Source organism: Ostrinia nubilalis, chromosome 14 (genome assembly GCF_963855985.1).
Source record: "Ostrinia nubilalis chromosome 14, ilOstNubi1.1, whole genome shotgun sequence".
Taxonomy (NCBI): Eukaryota; Metazoa; Arthropoda; class Insecta; order Lepidoptera; family Crambidae; genus Ostrinia; species Ostrinia nubilalis.
Window position 1 is genome coordinate 12,068,020 of NC_087101.1, and position 25,909 is coordinate 12,093,928.

Below are 25,909 nucleotides of genomic sequence, written 5' to 3' on the forward strand. Positions count from 1 at the left end.
AGATATCTGTGATAATGCACAGTCACAATGGTTCCCAAACTTATTTCGTCTACTAACTAGGTACTTTAGAGAAATTCTTTTTAGCTCCCCCATTTGAAGTTGAGCGAGAGTCGAGAGATCAGTCAATATCTAAGGCTGGGTTGCACCATCTTACTTTAACATTGACAAAAGTCATGAAAAATCTGTCAAACTCCATACAAAAAACACCGGTTAACGTTAAAGTTACGGTCAAAGTTAGGTGGTGCAACACAGCCTAAGGCCGGCAATAAGTACACGGACCGCTTGAAGCAGTCAGGGTCGACAGCTTCAAGCTGCGACTGCACAGTGAACTGCAGAGTTCTATGGACGCACATACACGAACCGCTCGAGCAGTTGCAACTGATTCGGGCGGTCGACAGCACGGGGAATTTTCATCGTGCGGTCAAGCAGTCGCCAGCCATACACTGACTGCTCGAGCTGTCGACAGCTCTCGCGCAGTTACCTCCGCCCACTTTCTTCATTCCACGGCGCGCGCGCTTGTGATTTTTTGAGCATTTAATACCAACTGCTCGAGCAGTTATCACTGGCAGCTTCAAGCTGTTGACTCTTGACTGCAAGAGCGGCCCGTGTATGTTGATCACTGACTAACTGCTCGAGCTGTCCGTGTATTGCCGGCCTAAGAGTTTTTATTAACTCTTTTGAATGTTCTAAAGCATTCCTAGGATGCTGTTCCAAGGAATGCACAAAATAGCCCGCTTTTTTCATTTCAATCACTATCAACAAAAGATTATAATACACTCGACATCAAATAAATCGCACCTCCCGCGACAAGCACTTTCAAACGTATGCATCCCCACTTCCGAACAATATTGGCACCATTTAAACGCCTAGTTCTAAACTTCATTTCAATCAAGGAAAGGTTTTTATCCCAAAAATGTGTCTGTAGAAGGATCCAGAGTCACATCTTCAAAAAATAGGTAGTTACGCTTGAGCCAACTTTTAGGGCTTTAAAACTGTTAAGTTGGGATTAATCGTTATCCATCTGTTAAAGAGGATACGTGAGATCATTATTTGGTTTTATAACCATAAAAATTGGTCTAATTGATCCCAGAGGTGAGCCCAAAGTGAGGTCTGTTTTCAAGTCACATTTATGATTTATGTTAATCATTTATTTAGAAATTAAATGTGTTTTTCTTTAAGGATATTTATTGGGCTTTCAAATAACACCAATATTGTTGGAGCACCATGATTGTGTCAGAAGAAGATCTTCAAAGTTCGCGTCGCGGAAGGTGCGGTTTATTTGATGTTGAGTATATTATTAAGAGTATCTCTCGAGGTCGTTGGTTCACATTCACAATCATAGCACAGAATAATAATAAGTACTATCATTTTCCTTCTTATTTTTAATTTTTTTTTTACAATGTAAATTATAAAAAAAAAAACTAAAAATACATTATAAAAAAAAAACTTAAAAATAGTTAATCCGCTGGTAGCGGAGCAGGGCCCAAGCTACCGGTGGTCAGGGTCACAGGCTGAGGAACCTCCGGACAATGCGTGCCGTGCTGAGGATCACCGCCTTTTGAATCTGACCCTTGAGCCAACCATCTAGCGAGAGCTTCTTTAGATGTTGGTCGAAGCTCTTCGCTATTAGCCCGTTTGCCGAGACAACTATCCATAGTAAGTAGTCCCTTCCTATACCTTAGTTCTTTAGAAATTTCCCTAAATGTAAACCATAGAGAAAAGTAATACATAGGAAAATGTAAACAAATATGGCCAACTGACATTGACGAATTTTTAGTCTATGTCAGTTGATCTACTAGTGATGCGACAAAATCTCTCGTTAATCGCAATTCTGTAAATGTCATCATTGACTGCAACAGACGATTATTAGATTTTTAAAGATCGTTTGTATAATTATTAAGATCAATCCCTCTTATGTTTGATATATTGAGATCAGTAATGTGATCGTCAAAATAGGATCTTCTTAATCAAAGAAAATTTTATTTTCCCTTTTTTACTTGTTTAGGAAATAATTATAATTTAAATTATACTGTGGGTCTAGCTAGACAAAGTGCACAATAAATTGTAAACCAGTCGAAAAGGCCTCTTTTTACAAGCTTTATATTGACTTCACTTGTTAGTATGTGTGGGACAAATCTTGCAACTGAATTTAAGACCACTTCTCCTCAACCGATTGAGCTGAAATTTGGTATACTTATGTAAGTACGATGACAATGCAATGTTATGGTACCATTGAGCTGGTCTGATGATGGAGTCAGGAGATGGCCATAGGAACTCCTAAACGAAACGGCGGAATCTTATCGAGTTTGGGTTCGTTGGATTCGACTTCTCGAGCACTTTGGTGCTAAATAATGACCCAGAGATTGAGATACAACTAAAAAGTGTAAAATAAAATTATAATAAAAAAAACTTTTTTAAAAACAAGCTTTATCCTGAAATGCAGTTGTACTAAAACGAAAAAAATATTTGTATGCTTGGTTCAAAGAATTTCGAAAGCTTGTAGCGCAAACAGAAAAAAAGAGGAATAAATTCCATGCGCGATACAAGCTTTCGAAATTCTTTGAACCAAGCATACAAATATTTTTTTCGTTTTAGTACAACTGCATTTCAGGATAAAGCTTGTTTTTAAAAAAGTTTTTTTTATTATAATTTTTTTATGTGACACTCGTCTGTATAATAAAGCTGAATTCAAAGACTTCTTCGCAAAGTGTGTTGTTGCATTCAATGAAGAAAAAATACATTGTTGAATATAACCTCGTTTATATTTTATTTTAAATTAATATTATCAAAGTAATTGGTAATTGAAATAATTGAATACTTGAAATAAAATCGATAAAATTTACAGATTATTATCTATGAATATTGTCTATGACTTACAGATTTTCCAGAGATAGGACCTAAATTTAAACGTCAAATGTCAATTTGACATTTTAACATGAAGCACAAATTTTCACCATCCAAATATTTTGTTAAAATATTTAGTTTTCAATGTTAGATTTCATATTTGTTTCATCATGAGAATAAAGTTGGTTTCATGAGCTTGTGAAATAATGTGTATGATATTAAGAAAACGTGAGTATTATAGTGTAATTGTATGCACAAGTGTTTGTTTACATCGCACAGTGTGTTATGGGACGGTATAAACGGACATTCTCATTGATTTGATGAAACGTATAGAGCTCAGTTATACAAACATGATAGTAAAACTCCCGTTTGAAAATTCCAAGTAGTTTTCGCGGTATAAAAATTCAAAGTTACCTATTTTTTTACTTCAAAATTATGCAAAAATATTCTCACTCGTTAACTAATAACATTTAATTCAGAATTGTTATAATACTTCATAGAGCTCTTAAAACTACACGTAATAAGCGTATTAAGTGCTTCGTAAACGCATTCAGTTAATTAGGAAAAATGATTTTAGTGATTTTTGTTTTTATTTTTTTTCTCAATTATACCTTAATATATGCAAACATTTTTAATTGCAAGATATAGTCTGATATTTAATCTTATTGTATTAATAAAATCAGCTTTAAACTCCGTGATATATTTGAGAAAAAACATAAAACGTCTTAATAAATTTTTTACGAGTCTAGGGTCGACAATTTTGAAAGGAATAATTCATGTCTAAAAAGTTTCAAATCCCGCCTGTTATGTGCATAGTGTTGAAGGTTCTAAAAAGTCACATTCACATTGTTTTTAACCGACTTAAAAAAAAGGAGGAGGTTCTCAAGTCGAGTCTTTTTTCTTTTTTAACACTCTTATATTAACTTAAGTTGTATGTAAGTAACTAACTAAAAAAGTATGTAAACAAATCTAGGAAGTCGAATTTATCCTACCTTTTATAATTTTCTCATCGATTTGAAACCTATGTAAATCGAATGTCAATACAATAATTTGGTACAATCGAGCTGATGATATTTAAACATCCAAAAGAAATATTGCTATTAAAAAGTGATGGGAAATTTACAATTCTATATGGCGCATATTTTCAATTTGATTTTCCTCAAATATATCACGGAATTTAAAGCTGATTTTTTTTATACAATTAGATTAAGTATCAGACTATATCTTGCAATTAAAAATGTTTGCATATATTAAGGTATAATTGAGAAAAAAAATAAAAACAAAAATCACTAAAATCATTTTTCCTAATTAACTGAATGCGTTTACGAAGCACTTAATACGCTTATTACGTGTAGTTTTAAGAGCTCTATGAAGTATTATAACAATTCTGAATTAAATGTTATTAGTTAACGAGTGAGAATATTTTTGCATAATTTTGAAGTAAAAAAATAGGTAACTTTGAATTTTTATACCGCGAAAACTATTTGGAATTTTCAAACGGGAGTTTTACTATCATGTTTGTATAACTGAGCTCTATACGGTTCATCAAATAAATGAGAATGTCCGATTATACAGTCTCATAACATACTGTGCATCGATGGAAATTTCTAAAGAATTTAGGATTACAACCAGACATGGTCCTAGGGGAGGGGGGCAAATCGGGGCGTTTGCCCCGGAACAGCAGCCTGACGGGCGCCAAATGGAAAGTTTTTGAAAAAAATTTTGTTTTTTACAAGCGCAAGTTATTTTTAGCCATCTCAAACGCTGGGAGGCCTTTCGAAAAAATTGTAGACCCCTGCCTATAACGGCCTACAACAACATCCTCTGAGTCTAGTCTTAGTATAGACACAGAATAAGTAATAGTACAGGTACAGAAGGATTACTCCGCAAGACGATTTAAATAAATGCGAGTCTTGTTGCGACGCGATACAGTGGAATTCAGCTCGCACAGCACTACGTACCTACAATTTTATTCACCTACAAGTTTTGTCTCTTTCTATCGCGTGCCTCTGAACTCTTCTTACGCTGTTAGGGTTGCTGTCTAGTGAAAAAATAATCTACTTATTTGTAATGAGGTACGTATGTAGGTAAGTATGCATTCATCATGGAAAACCTTGGGAGAGGCCTTTATCCAGCAGTGGACGTCATTTGGCTGAAACAAACGAACGAATTCTGAACAGTAGTCATGGTAGGTTAGGTTCCTATATTATACTAAGAATTATTGATTACCTACATGGCCAACATACCTTTCAGCATCTTTGGGAAGCGAAAAAAAAAGATAAATCCGGTAGATTTCTTTTCGAATTTAAACACCCGAACGCCGCACAATATTTCTTTCTCTTTATGTCCATTTTTAAATAATACTTCAATCATAGAATTATAATCATACTACAACGCACGCCAGCGTCCTGACGGGCGCGCGCGTGACACTCGACTGATATAATACCCGCCGGCGGGGCGCTTCGCTGTAGGTAATTATCGGATGTACCGCGCGGAGTGAGCCAGGCCTGGTATAGATGACCCACGCTGAACTGTCCCACCAAACTCAATGACAGGGGGGCGCTACCATCGTTCAACTATATGGTTTCCGACATGGCAAAAATCGGAACCGCGATCCGGTAGTGACGGTGGCGCCCCGCTGTCAATGTCATGGATAGGACAGTTCAGTTCAGTTAGGTTATGACGTCTAACCGAACTGATGAGACTTTATTAGTATCAGTGTCCGGGACCGGACAAAACAACCGTACTACTGAAGCTAGAGGAACAACCCTCATTACGTTTGCCGAGACTTGGCCTAGAATCAAATATACTGTGTTCAAGGACTCTTTTTTTAATGTTGTGGGATAAAGGGATAAGGGAATAAAATATACACAGATCATTGCTATTGTTTATTGATTTAAAATACAAAACTTAGTGACATAAAGCTCTATCCTTTTATTGTTACAGTGCCTGCGAACTGACAATCCGATAGGAAATAAACATTTTAGCTTATCGCGCATCAGCACATGTCACACACTTCACATAACTCCATACTGTCACAGTACAAATAAATAGTAAGTATAGTATATTACATACTCAAGCGCAAACATCTAGGGCCATTCTTGAGTAATGGATTTAGTTAGAACTATTCAAATAGGTTGGTGTTTTACGTGTTGGTTATCACTTAACTCTCCGACTAGTTGTTATGTAAAAATAGCAATGTTGCGGCAGATTTCCGACTTTACAGGTAATACATGCTTGATATCAAAAACATACAAACTAATTAAAATTCTAACATCAGAATCTAATACTGTTTGATGTTCTAATACAAATGAAACTGACAAAAATATTCATATAACATGTAATTTACATAGTCACATAAAAATATATTTTATTATTCTCTAACATTTGGAAACCCGCCGGTAGATTAATGTTATTGCTCTATCATCAAAATTAAACATGTCCCATACCTATTTCTTATACTCTTTCTAACAATCCTATAAACGTCATGAAGCAGAAAAGTATTACAGTAAATATTATACAGATATTCAAAAATTTATAGTACAGAACAGCAAGATTAGAAATAGATTCAAATCTACAATGAAATGGGTGAACCTATTCGTCAGCACTATAAGAAACAAACGAGGAAAAATACTTTCATGCTTCATGTACCAAATCAAATAGCTTTTACCTTACAAACGCTTTATTTAAATTTTAAAATAATTACATAATCGAGGGTGTTTTTATAAAAATTCACGGCAACATTACGCAGCATCGCGGTAATGTTGCCTCGTCTCATTAGCCGCTCCACTCTGAACTTGCGTACATTCAGTCGACAATTAACTAAAAATAATTTCAAATAAAAATATTTTCCTAAGCTTAAGTTCAGAATAAAGTTGCTAAGCGTGGACCCGCTACTTATGTGACTTCTGTACCATATACACTTAACTGGACATCACCATAATATGCCATTCAATTACACTAATATAGTGAAGAGATTAGGTATTCCCGAGCTAATACCTTATTAAACTAAACCTTGCACTAACACTATGTGCAAATTTTAAACTATGTATCACAAGCTTCAACTAAATAGAGCCGAGTAAGCTCTGATCGAGGCGTACGCGCCGCCTGCCAATCCTTCCCCGTTATTGCAGTACAAGTCTGTAACCTTTGCCGTCCATATTTACAATACAATCAATATTTATCTATATAAAAACATGACCCACATACACAAGTACATTTTCCTACGGAAATGTGAACGTCAAATGTTACAAGACGTCGCAGTGTGCATTCCATTATGCGCACACGAAACAAAAGGTCTGTACGGATTCATCGACATCAAACTGGACATTTTAATTATGTGAATATTTTATCCTATATCAGCATGGTCCCAACGTGATAGACAACTGTCAAAATATATATTCGAAGTGCAGTTACTTGTCTAAAATGCTGTATTACCGAACGGTAATATGCGCGGACACTCAAACTTTTAGAGCTTTGCTCGTCGTCGGTCGTGTAAGCGCTCATGTGAGTTTCTCCGTCAGGTCAGTACCATTGAATAAATACAATACTTTCTAGCCGAGTTACACAAATCGATATGTAATTAATTATTAGTAAAGTAAAATAGTAATTGCATACAATGTATAGTTATCACATTTGCTGTCACAATATCGGTTGGCCGCACTCGCGGCAGCGGATGACGTCACTTGCGACAAAAAGCCTACCATGAGTAGCGGGTCTTATCGTATAAAGTTCCGGCACAATAAGGCAGTGATTCAGTGTATTGCTATACAAAATATCTCCGTTACAAAGTTTCGACCAGTCTGTTGCAATGAGGTTAGTCTATTGTAGATTCAAATCCAAAAACGTTCAACAAGTCAGTTATGTAATTCAATTTATTAATTCCTATCTGAAATACCCAAAAATTTTTATATATGATTCAACATTCTCGTAACCTACAAGTACATTTTGTGTTTTATAGAATTACCTATACACTATCTGTTTTACACATCGTCTGAATATTCCAATGGGTCAAAAATAACGTATATGCTTTAAAATAATACTTGAGACTCGGATCACAAGCATCAGAGGTCGTGAACATCGTCTATGTACAATCGGCGCGAGGGCTGTTCATGACTCCGACTAACGAATCAGTCAAACGGGTGGTGTCAAATTAATCATTTTGTGCATCAAAAAATACTTAATTCTATTTCTCTGTCTGTGTTAAAACAAATTCTCATTGGCCCTTTGAATTTCAGTCATCAGTTGCCGACACTTTAAAAATATAAAGCTTGCGATAATTAAAACTGAATGAAAGCCTAACTAGCAAAGATCGTAACTAAACTATAGATTATCCAGTTTAAATTGCAGTCTGTATCCATTAGTCTGTTTTCCTAAATTTTATATACAATATTTATTTACTACCATATTGCGTTCTTGATATGCATTGCGTAACAATAAAAAAACCTAGCTTTCATGCCCATACGCATCCGGAGTGTGACGGGATCGCGGTCATCATACGCTCTATAAGTACGGTCGAGTGAAGCGATTAAGAACAAAATACACGTTACAACGTAACAAATCGTACCATTATATTTTTACAGTCAGACTTATCGCATTAAATAAAAATATAGAATTATAAATACGGTTCATTCAGTCCAGGGGGTGGGCCCCGGGGCGCGCTAACGAGTTGTCCGTGGGGCACTGTGGGTCACTGGTCACTGCCACTTAGTCTGAGCCACTGAGCCACTGGGCCACCGCGCCGCTGGGCCACCGAGCCACCGAGCCACCGAGTCGCCGTGGGCTAGTGGATGGCGACAGGGCTGTGCTGCAGCGTGCATACGGGCAGCAATTCGTCGTCGCGGCGAACGTTCTCGACGTCCATTCGCTCGGCGCCGCCCCACAGTCGCGCGCCGCCCACTGCGTACAAAAGGTCACGTTAGACGCCTGGCGACGGCAACCAAGGTGACGGTAGGCAGGTCGCTACGAGCTATACTAGGCTACGCTGTGTTGATAAATAATGTTTCACGTTAAACGATTAGAACTCAAGTATAGATTCCAGACTGCGTTTTGTTAAAATAAAATTTGACCAATCACAAACTCGGGTCTATGCTTGAGTTTGAATCGAGTCTCAACATTCCTCTTTTCACATCTAAGTCTCAACATTTTAATTTGTATGTTTTTAACAAAACTGATCACTGCTTGAACCATTATCTAATCAAGCTATTGTTACATCTATGAGCATTATTTATCAACACAAATTTATTATATCAATTGGTTATGAATGAAATAGCAATTTGTTTGTAAAAATCAATATTGTGTCGAGAAAAAGCGTTAAAATATTAAACAGATCTAGAATGTTAAAATAATATTGAAGGCGGAAATCAAACGACAAAAGTTAGGACAACCTACGGTTAAAATCTGTATGTCTAATAAAAGCAATTTGCTATAATTTTGTTTATTGCGATCTACATCGAATACTTTTTTTGCCTTAATTTCTGAGAGTTTAATGTATCAGTTTACTTTACACCCTGTATAGTTTTTGAGTTCTTTAAATTTTTATTGATGAACACTTAAAAAATGGTAGACAAACAGATTTCAACAAGACCATGCATGAACAACATCGAACCGCATGCAATGGAGTGGTATATTCGGGGTAATTCCCATTTGTGCTATGGAACGTGACGTCATTGAATCAGAAGAGTATTTTTTTCTTTATGATTAATGTATTATTACTCTTATAAATGTATTTGAATAATTTATGAAAATATTTTGCTGTAGGTTAGGAGGTGACATCCAATAATTTCCAGACCAAACATCTTTCAAAAACTGAAACCCAATTACTTTTAAATTAACTGAAAACTGTATGATTTTAAATCAATAAATAGATCTTCAATTCAGTTGACAAATGAGTCAAAAACTGCTATTGGTAATGAAATCTGAGGGCTTAGTGTGAGTTTACATCAAACGTCATAACTAGTGAGCGCGTTTAAAAAAATCTATGAAGATTTTAGTCCTTGAAAGTATCCGCTAGGGTCGCTGTACATTGTACAATCATTTTTTTACGCGCTCACTAGTGACGATTTGATGTAAACTCACACTAAACCCTCTGGGAATGTATTTTGCTCGCATATACCAATTTTGTCATTTAACTGTTGGTATTAACTCTTTGCAATGGAGGGAAGTCGAACCTCAATTTCGAACTCCTCCTATGTTCTTCTGATTAATTGATTCGTTGCGGGTCCAATGACAGTTCAACTTTTCCCCGGGACAAACTTGACCTTCATTGGTTGGGTTTTTGTGGCGGTCAAGCTGTAGATCCTGGCTACACAGGAGTTGCAGTGGTGGGAACGAGAGGTGGGAATAGTCCCGTGTTGGTATTAACTCAACAGTCCTGTGAAAGAACCTCACGACTAATATGTAAAGAGTTCATTCGTTTTATTTACGTATGTCGCTGACGTCACGTCTAGACCGAATGGGAACCACCCAGCACGGCGGGAGTACGGTAGGACGAGGGTAGGGTAATACATTCCGACAGAACAAGACGCAGACCTGGCAGGTAACGTTATGTGGCGGCGTTAGTGCCTCGCGGCGGGGCCGCCGGACCGTTCTAGTCATCGCGGGTCCGACGGGCCATCTGCCATCGAACACACGGTTATTATGGACCATTCGTATGGAAGTTACCGGGAACGTGAGCAGTGTTCGCTGATGCTATAGGCAACTTAATGAAGTTGTAAAGATTTTTTATATGAGTTACAGTCTTAGGCCCTTTTCACACGTCCCGGTTCCCGGCTAACCGGCGCCGGGTACCCGGTCGTGAAGTGTATGGGCATGCCGGATTAATTACGCCCGAACATGTGAAAGCTACGTACCATGCCCATACACTTGACCACCGGATACCCGGCGCCGGTTAGCCGGCAACCGGGACGTGTGAAAAGGGCCTTATGGTGCGTCCACACTGGGCGAATGGGCTCGCGCGGCAAACTCGACATCTTGCTCACTCAAGAGCAGAGTAAGCAGGACGTCGAGTTTGCCGCGCGAGCCTGTTCGCCCGGTGTGGACGCACCATTACAGACCAAGAAAGCTCTTGGTAACTCATATAAAAGATCTTTACAGCTAAGCAGCTCGCATAGCTAATGCAGTTTTCCATGGTGTTTGTATAGTTCTCAGTTAGCACACAACTATGGAAACCTGCGACAGCTATGCAAGCTAAAACTAAGCTTAGCTCTCGATTTGCAACCCGTATAATTAGAATGTTTAAGTCACGCCCCTCTACTTTAGAGTGGGGGTATGTCAAGTATTTGTACTGTTTTGCCTATAGAGATAGCGAATAATGCTTACGTTTAACAAGACCATACGGCCATGTTAGTTACTTCAAAACGTTTGTTAGTATGAGCTCTTATTGTTGTAGTTACCGTTAAATATTTCATAATATCATATCTACTTTTTTGTGTAATAAACATTAAATTTGAATGTGTTAATTGACGAAAATTGACGTAATGTTAACGGTAACCATGAACATATTATGCATAAAATAAATACACATAGGTTCCAGCAGTTATGTTGACGTAGTATAAGAGAAAGAGACGGCGCGCTACCAGTTTCTGTATAAGTAGCGTTGTCTCTTTCGCACGCAACAAATACTGACTGGAACTACAAGAGCATTGTGTTTTGTTACAAATATTTAAGACAGACACATAATTAGGTAACTTCCATGATTATTCTTAACAAGTTATGAGTATTGTGTTAATTGAATAAATGCGATGACAAAAGCGTTATGTGTTAGCGAAGAACACGACACAAGCTGACGATGTATTCTTTGTATGTACTTAAATATAATACACATCGGGACATTCAGTTCATTCAAAAAACAAACCCAATAGTTGGCCAAATAAATACAATCTGTAACTTTATTGTTGGATATTTTTTAGTATAATAACGATATTATTGGGGTTGAGATTTGTCTGATTTTCACATTCGTCTTGTTGCATTGATATATTGTAACATCGATCAATAAAATAAACAACTTCTGAAGAGCAGTTTATTATACAAGACTTCATTTTAGCCACTAGACAAGTCAATCAAATAAAGATACAAGGAAGCTTCACCTCGATGAACAATCACATATCAATTTGATTTGATGGAGACTATTTGTCAATTTGCCATATACCACGGAAAAAAGGAATAATTATAATGACCAAAACGAAACCTTGCATTTTATGTTGCACATAGCCTTATTTATTTATATCCTTCTTGTTTAATGTGGGTGCGCCAAAGTTCACCTAAATTTTCAACTCCGAAAATTGGAAGTCCGAAAATGTTCTTCCTAAAATTTTTCATCCTAACAATCACAATTCCTAACTACTCTGCCTCTAATGTTCATAATTCCGAATCATTCAACTTCATAATGTCATTAGCAATAAACATCTATTATACTTTTATTTGTTCTTCTAGATTTTCTCAACATAACCATATTTTACACTATTATTCAAAGTCATATCTTTTTTGTTTAGATTTCTTTCTTTGACGATATATTAAAGTTCAAGTTTGTTGGCATTAGCACGTATACTTGAGTCCCGCTCCAGTCATTCAGTCAAGTTCCAGAAACGAATCGGTCCTATTCATAATTATTGGTTTAGGTTAGGTTAGAACTGTGACCACAACGCACCAGCCGAGCGAGCGAAGCCAGAGTCCCGCTCCAGTCATTTAGCCAAGTTCCAGAAACGAATCGGTCCTATTCATAATTATTGGTTTAGGTTAGGTTAGAACTGTGACCACAACGCACGAGCCGAGCGAGCGAAGCCAGAGTCCCGCTCCAGTCATTCAGTCAAGTTCCAGAAACGAATCGGTCCTATTCATAATTATTGGTTTAGGTTAGGTTAGAACTGTGACCACAACGCACGAGCCGAGCGAGCGAAGCCAGAGTCCCGCTCCAGTCATTCAGTCAAGTTCCAGAAACGAATCGGTCTATTCATTATTATTGGTTTAGGTTAGGTTAGAACTGTGACCACAACGCACGAGCCGAGCGAGCGAAGCCAGAGTCCCGCTCCAGTCATTCAGTCAAGTTCCAGAAACGAATCGGTCCTATTCATAATTATTGGTTTAGGTTAGGTTAGAACTGTGACCACAACGCACCAGCCGAGCGAGCGAAGCCAGAGTCCCGCTCCAGTCATTCAGTCAAGTTCCAGAAACGAATCGGTCCTATTCATAATTATTGGTTTAGGTTAGGTTAGAACTGTGACCACAACGCACGAGCCGAGCGAGCGAAGCCAGAGTCCCGCTCCAGTCATTCAGTCAAGTTCCAGAAACGAATCGGTCTATTCATTATTATTGGTTTAGGTTAGGTTAGAACTGTGGCCTTACGTTTCATTCGCGAAGAACGTACTTCTGTACGTAGTATTTATTATTCTATGGTATGAGTGAAAATATTATGGTAATGTTTAGGGATAAAAGTGTTATGATAAAAAACAGTAGGAGTTTAAATATATTTACATAAATGATATTATTAATTACAATTTTCGGAAACATGAGTGTTATGAACATCGCCGATAGCACTACAAATAGTATGAATGAAAACTTTAGGATGAAAAATTTTAGGAAGAGTGATCATTCGGATTTGAAATCGTTAGGAAGAACAATTTCGGGTAAATAACTTTAGGTGAGCCAATATGGACCCGTTTAATGTCATCATTATTTTTAATCAGAAAACTTTGATCGTTAGGAAAGAGTTATATCTGAAATTGAAGTTAGTTATGTGCATCTTGTATCAATATTACTAACGTGTGTGGTGAGTACCCAATGAAATATTTGTAAATGTTTTGTTATGCTTCAAACACACCAACGCGTGCAGATCGCTATCGCCGGCGTGATCAAAGGCCAATGACAGGTCGGGTGAACTGTCAAAGGTCGCGCGACCTGTCATTGGCCTTTGATCGCGCCGGCAATGGCGATCTGGACGCGTTGGTGTGGTTGAAGATTTATTTGTGTTCGGTATCAAAACCTAACCCCAGCAGTTCAAGAATAAGGTTCATCTCCTTTTTAACATCTTAGCACTAGACTCTTTTAAGATAGGTCAATGAAAATGGAATTTAGCTACCACAATACAACTTTAATAGCTGTCTCTTTCACTCATTGATGAGTAAAAGGAAGAATACCAATATAATGAAGTGCGCAACAGAATGATCGCCAATGCAATGTTTTGAAACGTTTTGACTCCTCTCAAAGGTAAACAGCGCGCGGGCTAAGTGAACCATGAACTTGGCTTATTTTTACCGGTTAGTGCCGAGATGTTAAGAGAAAGATTTATCATAACGGTCTTCTAAACGAGCGATATCTTTGCGACAATGTTGTCAGCAAGCAATGCTAACTTCTTTAATCATTTGGGAAAATAAGAGTCTCAAACGTACTGTTCACAATAACAATGTTGCCAAGCAATGTCATGTTCAATATTATTACTTGATCGCTACTAGTTATCTATCAACATTATCGTTGAATATTGCTCGTTTCCAAGTAACCATTGCAGTTGATTGTTACCAATAACCAATATTTTCCAATATTCTTAGCAATATTACCAATATTCCTGAGCAATATTACCAATATTCCTGAGCAATATTACCAACATTCCTGAGCAATATTACCAATATTCCCGATCAATATTGCCAGTATTCCCGACCAGTATTGCCAATATTACCCGTCCCTAAACCACTTTAATAGTGCTCCTACAGTAACGTACCGTGCTGATGGTGCTGCTGCTGCTGCGTGTTGGTGGCCTCGTCAGCGGTGCGCTTGAAGAAGTTGTGCTGGAGCGCGTAGTACGGCGTCACGCGCTGCTTCGGCTCGTACTCCAGCATGCGGAGGATTAGGTCCTGGAATGTGCCGAATGGAGAATGTTAGCTATTATTTGCAACTTGTAATGTGACACTGAAAAGTAACTAGATTCAAAAGAGTTGCTATAGATGACCCACGCTGAACTGTCCCACCAAACTCAATGACAGGGGGGAGCTACCATCGTTCAACTATATGGTTTCCAACATGGCAAAAATCGGAACCAGTGATCCGGTATTGACGGTGGCGCCCCACTGTCAATGTCATGGACAGGACAGTTCAGTATTTTGGAACTATACCTAACATGAAAGTAGTCTGACACATCAAACTTGAGGTAACCTGCCTCTTTTTGTTGTGGTATACAACGAGAAAGGTCTTGGCCAGCTAGGGGAAGTGATGATCAGGCCGAAATTGGAAGCGAATTTCATCTACAATTCTCAACCACAGAGGAACTGGTTATTCGTGTCCAGCATAGTACGTGCATCGGCACGGTAATTATCCACTGGTTTTGAGGAGTGGTCCGTCACTTAGACGTCAATAGGGTGGTGGACGCGAACAGGCGTTAAAACTTGAGGTGGTCTAATACCGCCGCGTGCCCGGCGCCCGGTACTTTCACTTCAAACTAGAGGTAGTCTGACACACACCTTATACTAGAGGTAACTTGACACGTACCTTAAACTTGAGGTAGTCTGACACGGAGTGGCCGGGCTCGCCGCGATGCCGCGCGGCCGGCCCCCATTCAAACTAGAGGTAGTATGACACATGCCTCGTGCTAGAGGTAACTTGACACGTACCTTAAACTTGAGGTAGTCTGACACGGAGTGGCCGGGCTCGCCGCGACGCCGCGCGGCCGACCCCCCTTCAAACTAGAGGTAGTCTGACACACACCTTATACTAGAGGTAACTTGACACGTACCTTAAACTTGAGGTAGTCTGACACGGAGTGGCCGGGCTCGCCGCGACGCCGCGCGGCCGACCCCCCTTCAAACTAGAGGTAGTCTGACACACACCTTATACTAGAGGTAACTTGACACGTACCTTAAACTTGAGGTAGTCTGACACGGAGTGGCCGGGCTCGCCGCGACGCCGCGCGGCCGGCCCTCCGCCCTCCACTCCCAGTATGTCGTGTAATCGCCGCGTGCCCGGCGCCCGGTACTTTCTGTAACCACTGCTCACGTTAGTACAGGACTAAAGGTGTATTTGTACTGATACGTTGCAAATATAGCGTCCGCAATTTGTAAGGACACCAAAATCAAAATCAAAAATATTTATTCAGTTTAGACCACAAGTGGCACTTATGAACGTCAAATATAGCAAACAATAAAAAGAAAAGGTAGCCCTTTGGGCACTTTACATGTCTCCTTATCTTTTGGGCCCTACCAGCGCTTCGAGACAAACATATGGCAAGTGCTGAGAAGCTGCACCGACCGACTGGCATGCATATTACGAATCTTAGGAACCAGTTGCTAGTTGTACGGCAACGCGAATGCTACGCCAACAATGATAGCGTTGCGTTCAATTACAGGTGGCGCTAGTTTCCGTACATTTTTATTTATTTAATCTTTAATGCCATAAATTGGTACATTCTTCACTGGTTGCTAAGATTCGTAATAACCCCACCGGCGCGGTGTCTAAGGGGTGCAAATAGTCACGCTTAGTAGCAATGCGAATACACAGCACAACTGAGAACGGTAATTTTGTAAGGTAAACCAACTTATTGGATATGCAAAATTAATAAAAATTAAATATGAATTTTGATGTTACGTGTCTTAGGTGAACAGACTATAGAGAAACTTATTATCAAAGACGCCTGACGTCTTACCAAAAAAAAGTCAAAGGTTATAGGCATTAAGCCTATAGCGTTAGATGTCTAGCAAAAAACTTCATTATTTATGCATATTTTGACGTGCATTTTGCATAGAAACAAATGAATATTACGTCAAACACTTACCTGCCATCTTTACCGTTGACTTTCTTTAATACATAACCACCGCCTTCTGACGCTGGTAATTTGTCAAAGAACTTTCTCGTTTTGTGGGCCTGAAATCAAGAAAAGAAATACATATTAATATTCCACCTGTTTCATACCATTTATACGGTAACGTATTGTAAAGTTATCTGGTACTAAAATAGAACTAGTTTATGTATGGGGCCAACATTGGAAACTCAAAAAATCTTATCTGGTCGATCTCTTTGGCTCCACTGAACAGTGACTTGCCAGTGTCTCAACGAGTATGCACCATAGCGACCATATTTCTATCGCTAGGTCATACGGCATAACGAGTAACACTAAGAGAGTAGACTACACTCACTCACCTGGTCTAATAAGTGATCAGGCGGCATGCCTAGCACCTCCACGATCTTGTTCATCTGGTCGATCTCGTTGGCCCCGCTGAACAGTGGCTCACCAGTGTGCACGACGAGTATGCACCATAGCGACCACATTTCTATCGCTAGGTCATACGGCATAGTAGCACTAAGAGAGTAGACTACACTCACTCACCTGGTCTAATAAGTGATCAGGCGGCATGCCTAGCACCTCGACGATCTTGTTCATCTGGTCGACCTCGTTGGCCCCGCTGAACAGTGGCTTGCCAGTGTGCATCTCGACGAGTATGCACCCCAATGACCACATGTCTATAGCTAAGTCTTACGGCACGCCAAGTAACAACTAAGGAGTAGACTACACTCACTCACCTGGTCTAATAAGTGATCAGGCGGCATGCCTAGCACCTCCACGATCTTGTTCATCTGGTCGACCTCGTTGGCCCCGCTGAACAGTGGCTCGCCAGTGTGCATCTCGACGAGTATGCACCATAGCGACCGCATTTATATCGCTAGGTCATACGGCATAACGAGTAACACTAAGAGAGTAGACTACACTCACTCACCTGGTCTAATAAGTGATCAGGCGGCATGCCTAGCACCTCCACGATCTTGTTCATCTGGTCGACCTCGTTGGCCCCGCTGAACAGTGGCTCGCCAGTGTGCATCTCGACGAGTATGCACCCCAGTGACCACATATCTATCGCTAGGTCATATGGCATAGTAACACTAAGAGAGTAGACTACACTCACTCACCTGGTCTAATAAATGATCAGGCGGCATGCCTAGCACCTCGACGATCTTGTTCATCTGGTCGACCTCGTTGGCTCCACTGAACAGTGGCTCGCCAGTGTGCATCTCGACGAGTATGCACCCCATCGACCATTATGCCTATCGCTAGGTTGTACAGCAGAACGAGTAACACTAAGAGAGTAGACTACACTCACTCACCTGGTCTAATAAGTGATCAGGCGGCATGCCTAGCACCTCCACGATCTTGTTCATCTGGTCGACCTCGTTGGCCCCGCTGAACAGTGGCTCGCCAGTGTGAATCTCGACGAGTATGCACCATAGCGACCGCATTTCTATCGCTAGGTCATACGGCATAACGAGTAACACTAAGAGAGTAGACTACACTCACTCACCTGGTCTAATAAATGATCAGGCGGCATGCCTAGCACCTCCACGATCTTGTTCATCTGGTCGACCTCGTTGGCCCCGCTGAACAGTGGCTCGCCAGTGTGCATCTCGACGAGTATGCACCCCAGTGACCACATGTCTATCGCTAGGTCTTACGGCACGCCAAGTAACAGCTAGAGAGTAGACTACACGAACTCACCTGGTCTAATAAGTGATCAGGCGGCATGCCTAGCACCTCGACGATCTTGTTCATCTGGTCGACCTCGTTGGCTCCACTGAACAGTGGCTCGCCAGTGTGCATCTCGACGAGTATGCACCCCATCGACCATTATGCCTATCGCTAGGTTGTACAGCAGAACGAGTAACACTAAGAGAGTAGACTACACTCACTCACCTGGTCTAATAAGTGATCAGGCGGCATGCCTAGCACCTCCACGATCTTGTTCATCTGGTCGACCTCGTTGGCCCCGCTGAACAGTGGCTCGCCAGTGTGAATCTCGACGAGTATGCACCATAGCGACCGCATTTCTATCGCTAGGTCATACGGCATAGTAACACTAAGAGAGTAGATTACACGAGCTCACCTGGTCTAATAAGTGATCAGGCGGCATGCCTAGCACCTCCACGATCTTGTTCATCTGGTCAACCTCGTTGGCCCCGCTGAACAGTGACTTGCCAGTGTCTCAACGAGTATGCACCATAGTGACCGCATTTCTATCGCTAGGTCATACGGCATAACGAGTAACACTAAGAGAGTAGACTACACTCGCTCACCTGGTCTAATAAGTGATCAGGCGGCATGCCTAGCACCTCGACGATCTTGTTCATCTGGTCGACCTCGTTGGCTCCACTGAACAGTGGCTCGCCAGTGTGCATCTCAACGAGTATGCACCCCAGTGACCACATGTCTATCGCTAGGTCGTAGGGTACGCCGAGTAACACCTCCGGTGATCGGTAGAACCTTGATTGGATATATTGGTATATCTGGAAAAGAACGGTCAATTTTATTACTATAGTTCTCCTAGCAATTAAAAATATTCGAGATCATTGCTGGTGTCATTTATCTATGACTCTCTCAATATTATTTCTCATTACAAGCATTCACAAATTCGTGTTCCATTAGTCTGCTCTAAACTTGTAAACACAATAGTGTCAGCGTTTGCGTCACATCCTAGCTTATCTGAAATGGATTTCTCATTCTACAAACTCATCGAGACAGACGAGTCGTTAATCAAAGCCTAAACACAATCTAAAGTTCGGGGCTACGTTTCATTGAACGCTGTTGTCTTCTGATAGAATATTCGCACACGAATTCGTATCGTTTCGACGTTGAACAGTGCTGATAGCGAAGATTTATCCATTTCCAAGTACACAATAGTATTATTAAGAATGTATTAGGGCTGTCAATTTAGGAGTTGCTCTTGCGTCATTCATGATTATCTATGTCTATTATGAATTTTGACTAAGATATAAGGATCTTATGTTCTAAGATATAAGACGTCAAATTACTAAAATATTAGATTTGTAATTGTATTTCATTAAAGGCGAATAAGTTAATAATATTTTAGTTATGCAAATTAATGTTTTTTTGTTGTCAGATGTCAACGTCCTTTTTGTCTTCACCTTGCCCTTATCATCTAGCAGAAAAACGCCCTAAAACCTAAACCGTCAGTGAATTCTGCTAGTAGAAATATGCCAAACACTTAATCCGTCAGTGAAATCTGCTAGGGACGATAGTTTTTTTCCCCAAATTGGCACCCCTGCCATAATTATAATTGAGACGCAATAGTCGATAACCCCGGGCGCTGAATCACACGCCCCCCGTGTGATTTATACGCGCAATTAGCCTATGCCGGGTACCGACTCTATAAATCGGCACATTCGTTTAGGATCTGATCCATATGGGAAGCTAAAATATACCCTTTTCATGAGGAAAATTTCATTGGAATGCATAACTGCTCTGAATATGAATAATAATAATAAATATATGCTTATTTTGCTCTTCTTTGTGAGAGACTGGCGTCTAAACTAGGGTAATCCCTCTGCGATAGATCACCTAGCCTGCAAGTCCTGGTGAAAAGTAAAATTTTGACTTCAAATTTTATAAAGCATTCTTTCTTAGATTTTATATGGCATGCTAGACTTTTTAAGAAGTTGTGTACATATTTCAGAAAGCCCTTCTATTTATTATCTTAAGAAATTAGTGTATTATTCTCTTGCTTCTGCTATCGCTTAGCTTTTAGTGTACGACTAATTTTGCTAACGAGACATTGCAATTGATGGTGTGATATGGGAGCGGGAGACAAAAGAAATCAATTCATATTAATGTTATGGTAATAGGTGCTACCTTTTGTCAAATATTTTCTAGATAGCTTAGTAATTTTGGTTTTATGACCGTTCGTTCGTTCGTTCGTTTCAGCCAAATGACGTCCACTGCTGGACAAAGGCCTCCCCCAAGGTTTTCCACAATGAACGGTCCTGCGCTGCCCGCATCCAGGCTCTTCCCGCGACCTTTACCAGATCGTCGGTCCACCTAGTAGGAGGCCTGCCCACGCTACGTCTTCCAGCCCGTGGTCGCCACTCGAGAACTTTCCTGCCCCAACGGCCATCGTCTCTACGAGCTATGTGCCCCGCCCACTGCCACTTGATTTTAGCAATTCTGCGAGCTATGTCGGTTACTTTAGTTCTCCTGCGGATCTCCAGACCGTATGATGTATTAACGCTAATCGAACAATTTATTAAGCATTGGTTGAATTTAAACAAATGCTACCAACCGGTCAATATGGAAATTCTATTAGGGGAGGCCTATGTTCAGCAGTGGACGTCCTGTGGACCAACCACAAGCTTGACTCTTTTCTGAACGAATTTCAAAATGCATCGTCATTATAAGAACTAATAATTTAACAAAGACAAATGGAGGATTTGTCCAACACTCCTCACGCTGGCCAGACAGGTTGGGGATACTTGATATTCCCTTTAAACAGAATACATACCTACGATAATATTTCTTAACTTGTTCGGCCCAGAAAAAAGAGCCTTGGTTGCATCATATGTTAATACAGTGTATCTAGCATCGCATCCGTAGTATGTTATTTATAAATTACGCTAACGTTTCAACAGTAGTGGAATATAAATGGAATAGCCAGACTCACCCTTTGACCTAGTTGACACGAACTTCCGAAGTCCACAATCTTAATGGCTGACCTTTTTGGGTTGCATAGTAGTATATTCTCGGGTTTTAGATCACAGTGAATTATATTTAGTTCTGAAAAAAAAAAGAAGGTTAACATTAATATGGTAGAATGCAATTACAGCACCTAAATGCGGATAGTGAACTCCACTTTACTAACCATTATGACTATTACGAATTTACGACTACAATAATATTTTAATACGTGTATTTGTTTATCTACGCAAGAGAACTTAGTGTGGTCATTAATTTAGTGCCACAAGTTTCAATATATGTAGTACATACTACATACACAAAAAATCGTATTTAGTAGACCACCGAGGGTCCGCATTTACGACGAATCACGGTGGTCCAACCTATTGAATTTCATGTTAGCCGTGATTGACTTAATGGTCCACCAATCAAGCAATCATTAATCTATTGTAATGCTCAATAAAGAGCTCTGTAGTTTACAAGTAAACGAAATCTCCCTTCAAGGGTCTTGACTAACTGCGTCGATAGGTCATTGTTTTGACACAATATCTGCATAATTGCAACGGCGGCAACTGATTTGGGGCTAGCACTATGGACACCGCAGTTCCTGCTCAGATCACTTGCGACACTGTTCACAATAGTGGTCTTTGCTCTTAAAGCCATGGTCACACTCGCGTTGGACACTGCGCCATTGTTGACTAGAAGCTAGGCGATAGATCATTAGGAATTTAGGAGCGATCATACTAAGTTCAGGAGCTCAAAGTTGCACAGCGTGCTATGGAGAGGGCTATGCTTGGTGTTTCTTTGCGAGATCGAATCAGAAATGAGGAGATCCGTAAACGAACCAAAGTCGCTGACATAGCCCGACAGATTAGCAAGCTGAAGTGGCAATGGGCAGGGCACATAGTACGCAGAACTGACGGCCGATGGGGCAGAAAGGTTCTGGAATGGATGCCGCGTACCGGAAAACGCAGCGTGGGACGTCCACCTACAAGGTGGACCGACGACATCGTAAAGGTAGCAGGGAAGCGCTGGACGCAGGCCGCTACCAATCGATCAACATGGAAAGCATTGGGGGAGGCCTATGTTCAGCAGTGGACGTCCTATGGCTGAAATGATGATGATGATGATGATGATGATGATGATACTAAGTTTGTATTAGCTATCATGTGTAGCGGACAGCTTTTTGTTTTACATCTGATAATGTTGTGACGAGACCAAGCAAAAGTATGATGTACACAATGCCTATTGAATAGCGTCGTTTATGTCTGAAGCACCAGAAAAACACATCTGCTGTGATCTGCTACACCTTATGATAGCACATCAATACGAAACACAATTTTTCATCTTATGGACCTCAAGGTTGTAGGGTAGATCTCTTTCAAGATTAGGTCCACTAGCTTTTTGCTAGACTAAGCACGAATCCAGAAGTTGTATAGCCTCAGCCTTACATGATACCTTAGATCGAATTACGTCCTGATGTTGCATTGTATTGCGTTATGCAATTGTGTGTTCCACTTATAATATGCTGAATTAAGCGAAGTATAATAACAAAATGCCGTCATATCGGAATGTAGATGTTTGTTTTACCAATTTTTCGCTTGTTTACCTTAATTCAAACATAACAACAATTTTCCAAGAAACACATCACGCGTGACGTAAAACACCCACACAGTCGGGCACGAATGTTAGTGGAAAGAGACAAACAATAACCTCTCCTTAATTGGAGAATATGAAAAGGTTAAAGGAAGCCAATTTAACTGCCTAGTTGGAACTATTTTTGGCTAATGGGTACAGTACTGCGGTAGTTCAGAAATAACAAGTTCAACCTTAGCTTTTTTGCAGTGGTCTACTAACCATGCGAAAGGTCGAAGTGTCTAATTGCATTTCTGATTACCTTACTGTACAAATAAGCTTTTTTCTTAGTAAGTTTATGTTGGCCGAAAATATTTCGCGTGTCCTTTTGGCAAAGTTTAATTATAAAGTCTATTAAGATTTAAAAATCGTCGCGACTACGGATCACGTTCTTACATACAGTAGGTAATATGTATCGAACATGATTGCAGCTGTCATCACGTATGGTAAACTCACGCCACTACAAACAGTCCTCCTGTCTCTTCTGATCCTGATTAATTTCGCCCTTCGTTGTGGGTCCAATGACAGTTGAACTTTCCCCCGGGACAAACTTGACCTTCACTGGTTAGGTTTTAGTGGCGGTCAAGCTGTAGATCCTGGCTACACAGGAGTTGCAGCGGTGGGAACGAGAGGTGGGAATAGTTCCGTAGTCCTCCTGTCTCACCAACTATCAGGAGACGTTCATTCTAGGGATGTTATGGACATGTAGTTTCGGTTATGGATACGGTTACGGATATTGGAATAATATTATACCGGTTTCGGTTACGGTTAGGGATATTTTTTTATTTCGGATATCCGAAAGTTTCGGTTACGATATCTGTGCTATGTATAGAATACAATAGTGTAGATTCCAATAGTTGTCCGTCATCATTGAATCGGTTATGGTTACGGTTACGGATATTTTTTTATTTTGGATATCCGAAAGTTTCAGTTACGGTTACGGATATCCATAACATCCCTCGTTCATTCATCCCATTACCACTTCTTGCTGTAGATCCTGGCTACACAGGAGTTGCAGCGGTGGGAACGAGAGGTGGGAATAGTCCCGTAGTCCTCCTGTCTCACCAACTATCAGTAGACGTTCGTTCATCCCATTACCACTTCTTCTACTACCACGAAGAACACTCACCAGGTTGACTAAGGAACAGTAACGCGGTGCACAGCTGTTGCGCGAACTTGCGCGTGAGGTTCAGCGACACGCCGCGAAAGTTCGTGTTGCGCAGGAGATCGTAGAGATTGTACGAGAGCAGCTCGAACACTAGGCACAGGTGGTTCCGCCACATAAAGTGACGTTTCAGTTTTACTGCAACAAACAAACGGCGATCAGATACGTTTCGTTCACAAGCTATTGCCTTCCAGATAGTAGAGTCGACAGCACGTTACTATTTTGAATTTGCTTGCAAAATCACATCTATTTACAACTGCATAAGATCCAGTGTTTAGCTGGATGTGCCGTCGTCTAACTAAAAAGGTCATCTTAATAAAATTAAATAATCTTAATTGTCTGGCTAGACTGATCGACCAGTAAAGCTTCTTCAATTAATAAGATTATAATATTTATATCTAACTGGGTCGCTCCAGATAAAGTGAAACTTTGTATAACAGAAGTTATTTCAATACGTAAACATCTCAAGGGCCGATTATTACCGCTTAACTTACATTTATTAATAGAAATCTCTTACCTATATAATACTTATTTTCTGCATCTGCTCTGTTCATCATTTCTAGTAACTTGACTTCTATTTGTGCCTGGTTTAGGAAGGGTTTCTTATTCTTAATTATTTTAATCGCTACTTGACACTGCTCCTCATGGTCATACGCTTTCACAACCTGGAAAAGAAAACAATAGATTCATTAACAAGTACTCAACCGTGATCTAGTCGACAAGTTGTATTATTGGCCTTAGGTAGGTAATATCATGAAACAAAAAGATGAATACTAAGCAATACCCACTCACAACCCACTGCCAACCAAAATAATGACGAAAAGAAATTTCAATGTCCATTTTTTGTTTACTTACATTTCTATTCGCAAATCAAAGGTTTCATAATACTTTTATTGATAGAATTACCAAAGTGTATTTTTACAATTATTGGAAAAATTGTATCTAAAGGCCAACTGATACCCGCCCACGCATGAATCCCGATATCTCCGTCGTAAAATTATTGTTCCAAGAAAGTTTAAAATAGTCCTTTCATGTGGTTCGGTTAAATATATCCTGATACTATTAAAATACCGAACAAAGAAAACGGTTTCAACTTTAAATGGAAAGCCCCGTATTAAGGTCCCTGATTGTGAGCATGATAATGTTGGGTATTTGAATTATGCTCAGACTTCGCTTAACTGATGACCCAAAGATTACCATCACAACCAGACAGTTAACCTTCATCCAATGGATTACTTTCATAATCGCCAACGTTCCGTCTAGGTCGTGTCTGTCTAGTGTTGTTTAAAAATATGCAAAATAAATTACTGGAATCCCGCGCCAAAAAAGCTTTTCTATTAGATGGAAATTTCCTTAAAAATTCTTATTTCATAAGCTAGTGGAGACCGAGGATTTATATTTATAAATACTTCAGGTAATCAAGAATTAAGCAAGATCTTAAAATAAACGGAATACCAATAATTAGATGGAAAATTCCATGAAAAAGAAGCTTCGAGGCGATTGTCATTCTAAATGGAAATGTTATTGCCAGAGCAATATGAAGCCAACATTTAGATACGCTTCTTTGATGAATGATGAATATGAAATGAATGGTCAAAGAACAAAGGACAATGTTCATTTCTGGCCTGGCGTGGACAAGCTGCTAATGAAAATATGAATTTGCCAAAAATTTTTAATTATTTTTTAAAGTATTCACTTAGTTTAACTTTGTATCAATTTGCCTTTATAAAAATCCAATTTAAATAGTACTTTATGTGATAATTACAACTTCCTGTCTTTAACACTCATTTCAGTGTTGCCAAAATGAATCTTATCGGTAAGAATCGATTCATATC

At 39.8% G+C, this 25,909-nt stretch overlaps 1 protein-coding gene across 1 annotated transcript in view; it reads right to left on the reverse strand.

Moving 5' to 3' along the window:
* Positions 1–5,719: 5,719 nt before the first annotated feature.
* LOC135078189 (serine/threonine-protein kinase minibrain) overlaps positions 5,720–25,909 on the reverse strand; it is a 139,022-nt gene continuing 118,832 nt past the window's right edge. The window contains exons 5-12 of the mRNA XM_063972775.1: positions 24,592–24,739; positions 24,039–24,212; positions 21,264–21,376; positions 18,886–19,095; positions 16,598–16,686; positions 15,685–15,805; positions 14,555–14,687; positions 5,720–8,742 (exon numbers count right to left, since the gene is read on the reverse strand). Of these exons, the coding sequence (XP_063828845.1) occupies positions 8,627–8,742; positions 14,555–14,687; positions 15,685–15,805; positions 16,598–16,686; positions 18,886–19,095; positions 21,264–21,376; positions 24,039–24,212; positions 24,592–24,739 (1,104 nt within the window). The 3' untranslated portion in view covers positions 5,720–8,626. The remainder of the gene's footprint in view (positions 8,743–14,554; positions 14,688–15,684; positions 15,806–16,597; positions 16,687–18,885; positions 19,096–21,263; positions 21,377–24,038; positions 24,213–24,591; positions 24,740–25,909) is intronic.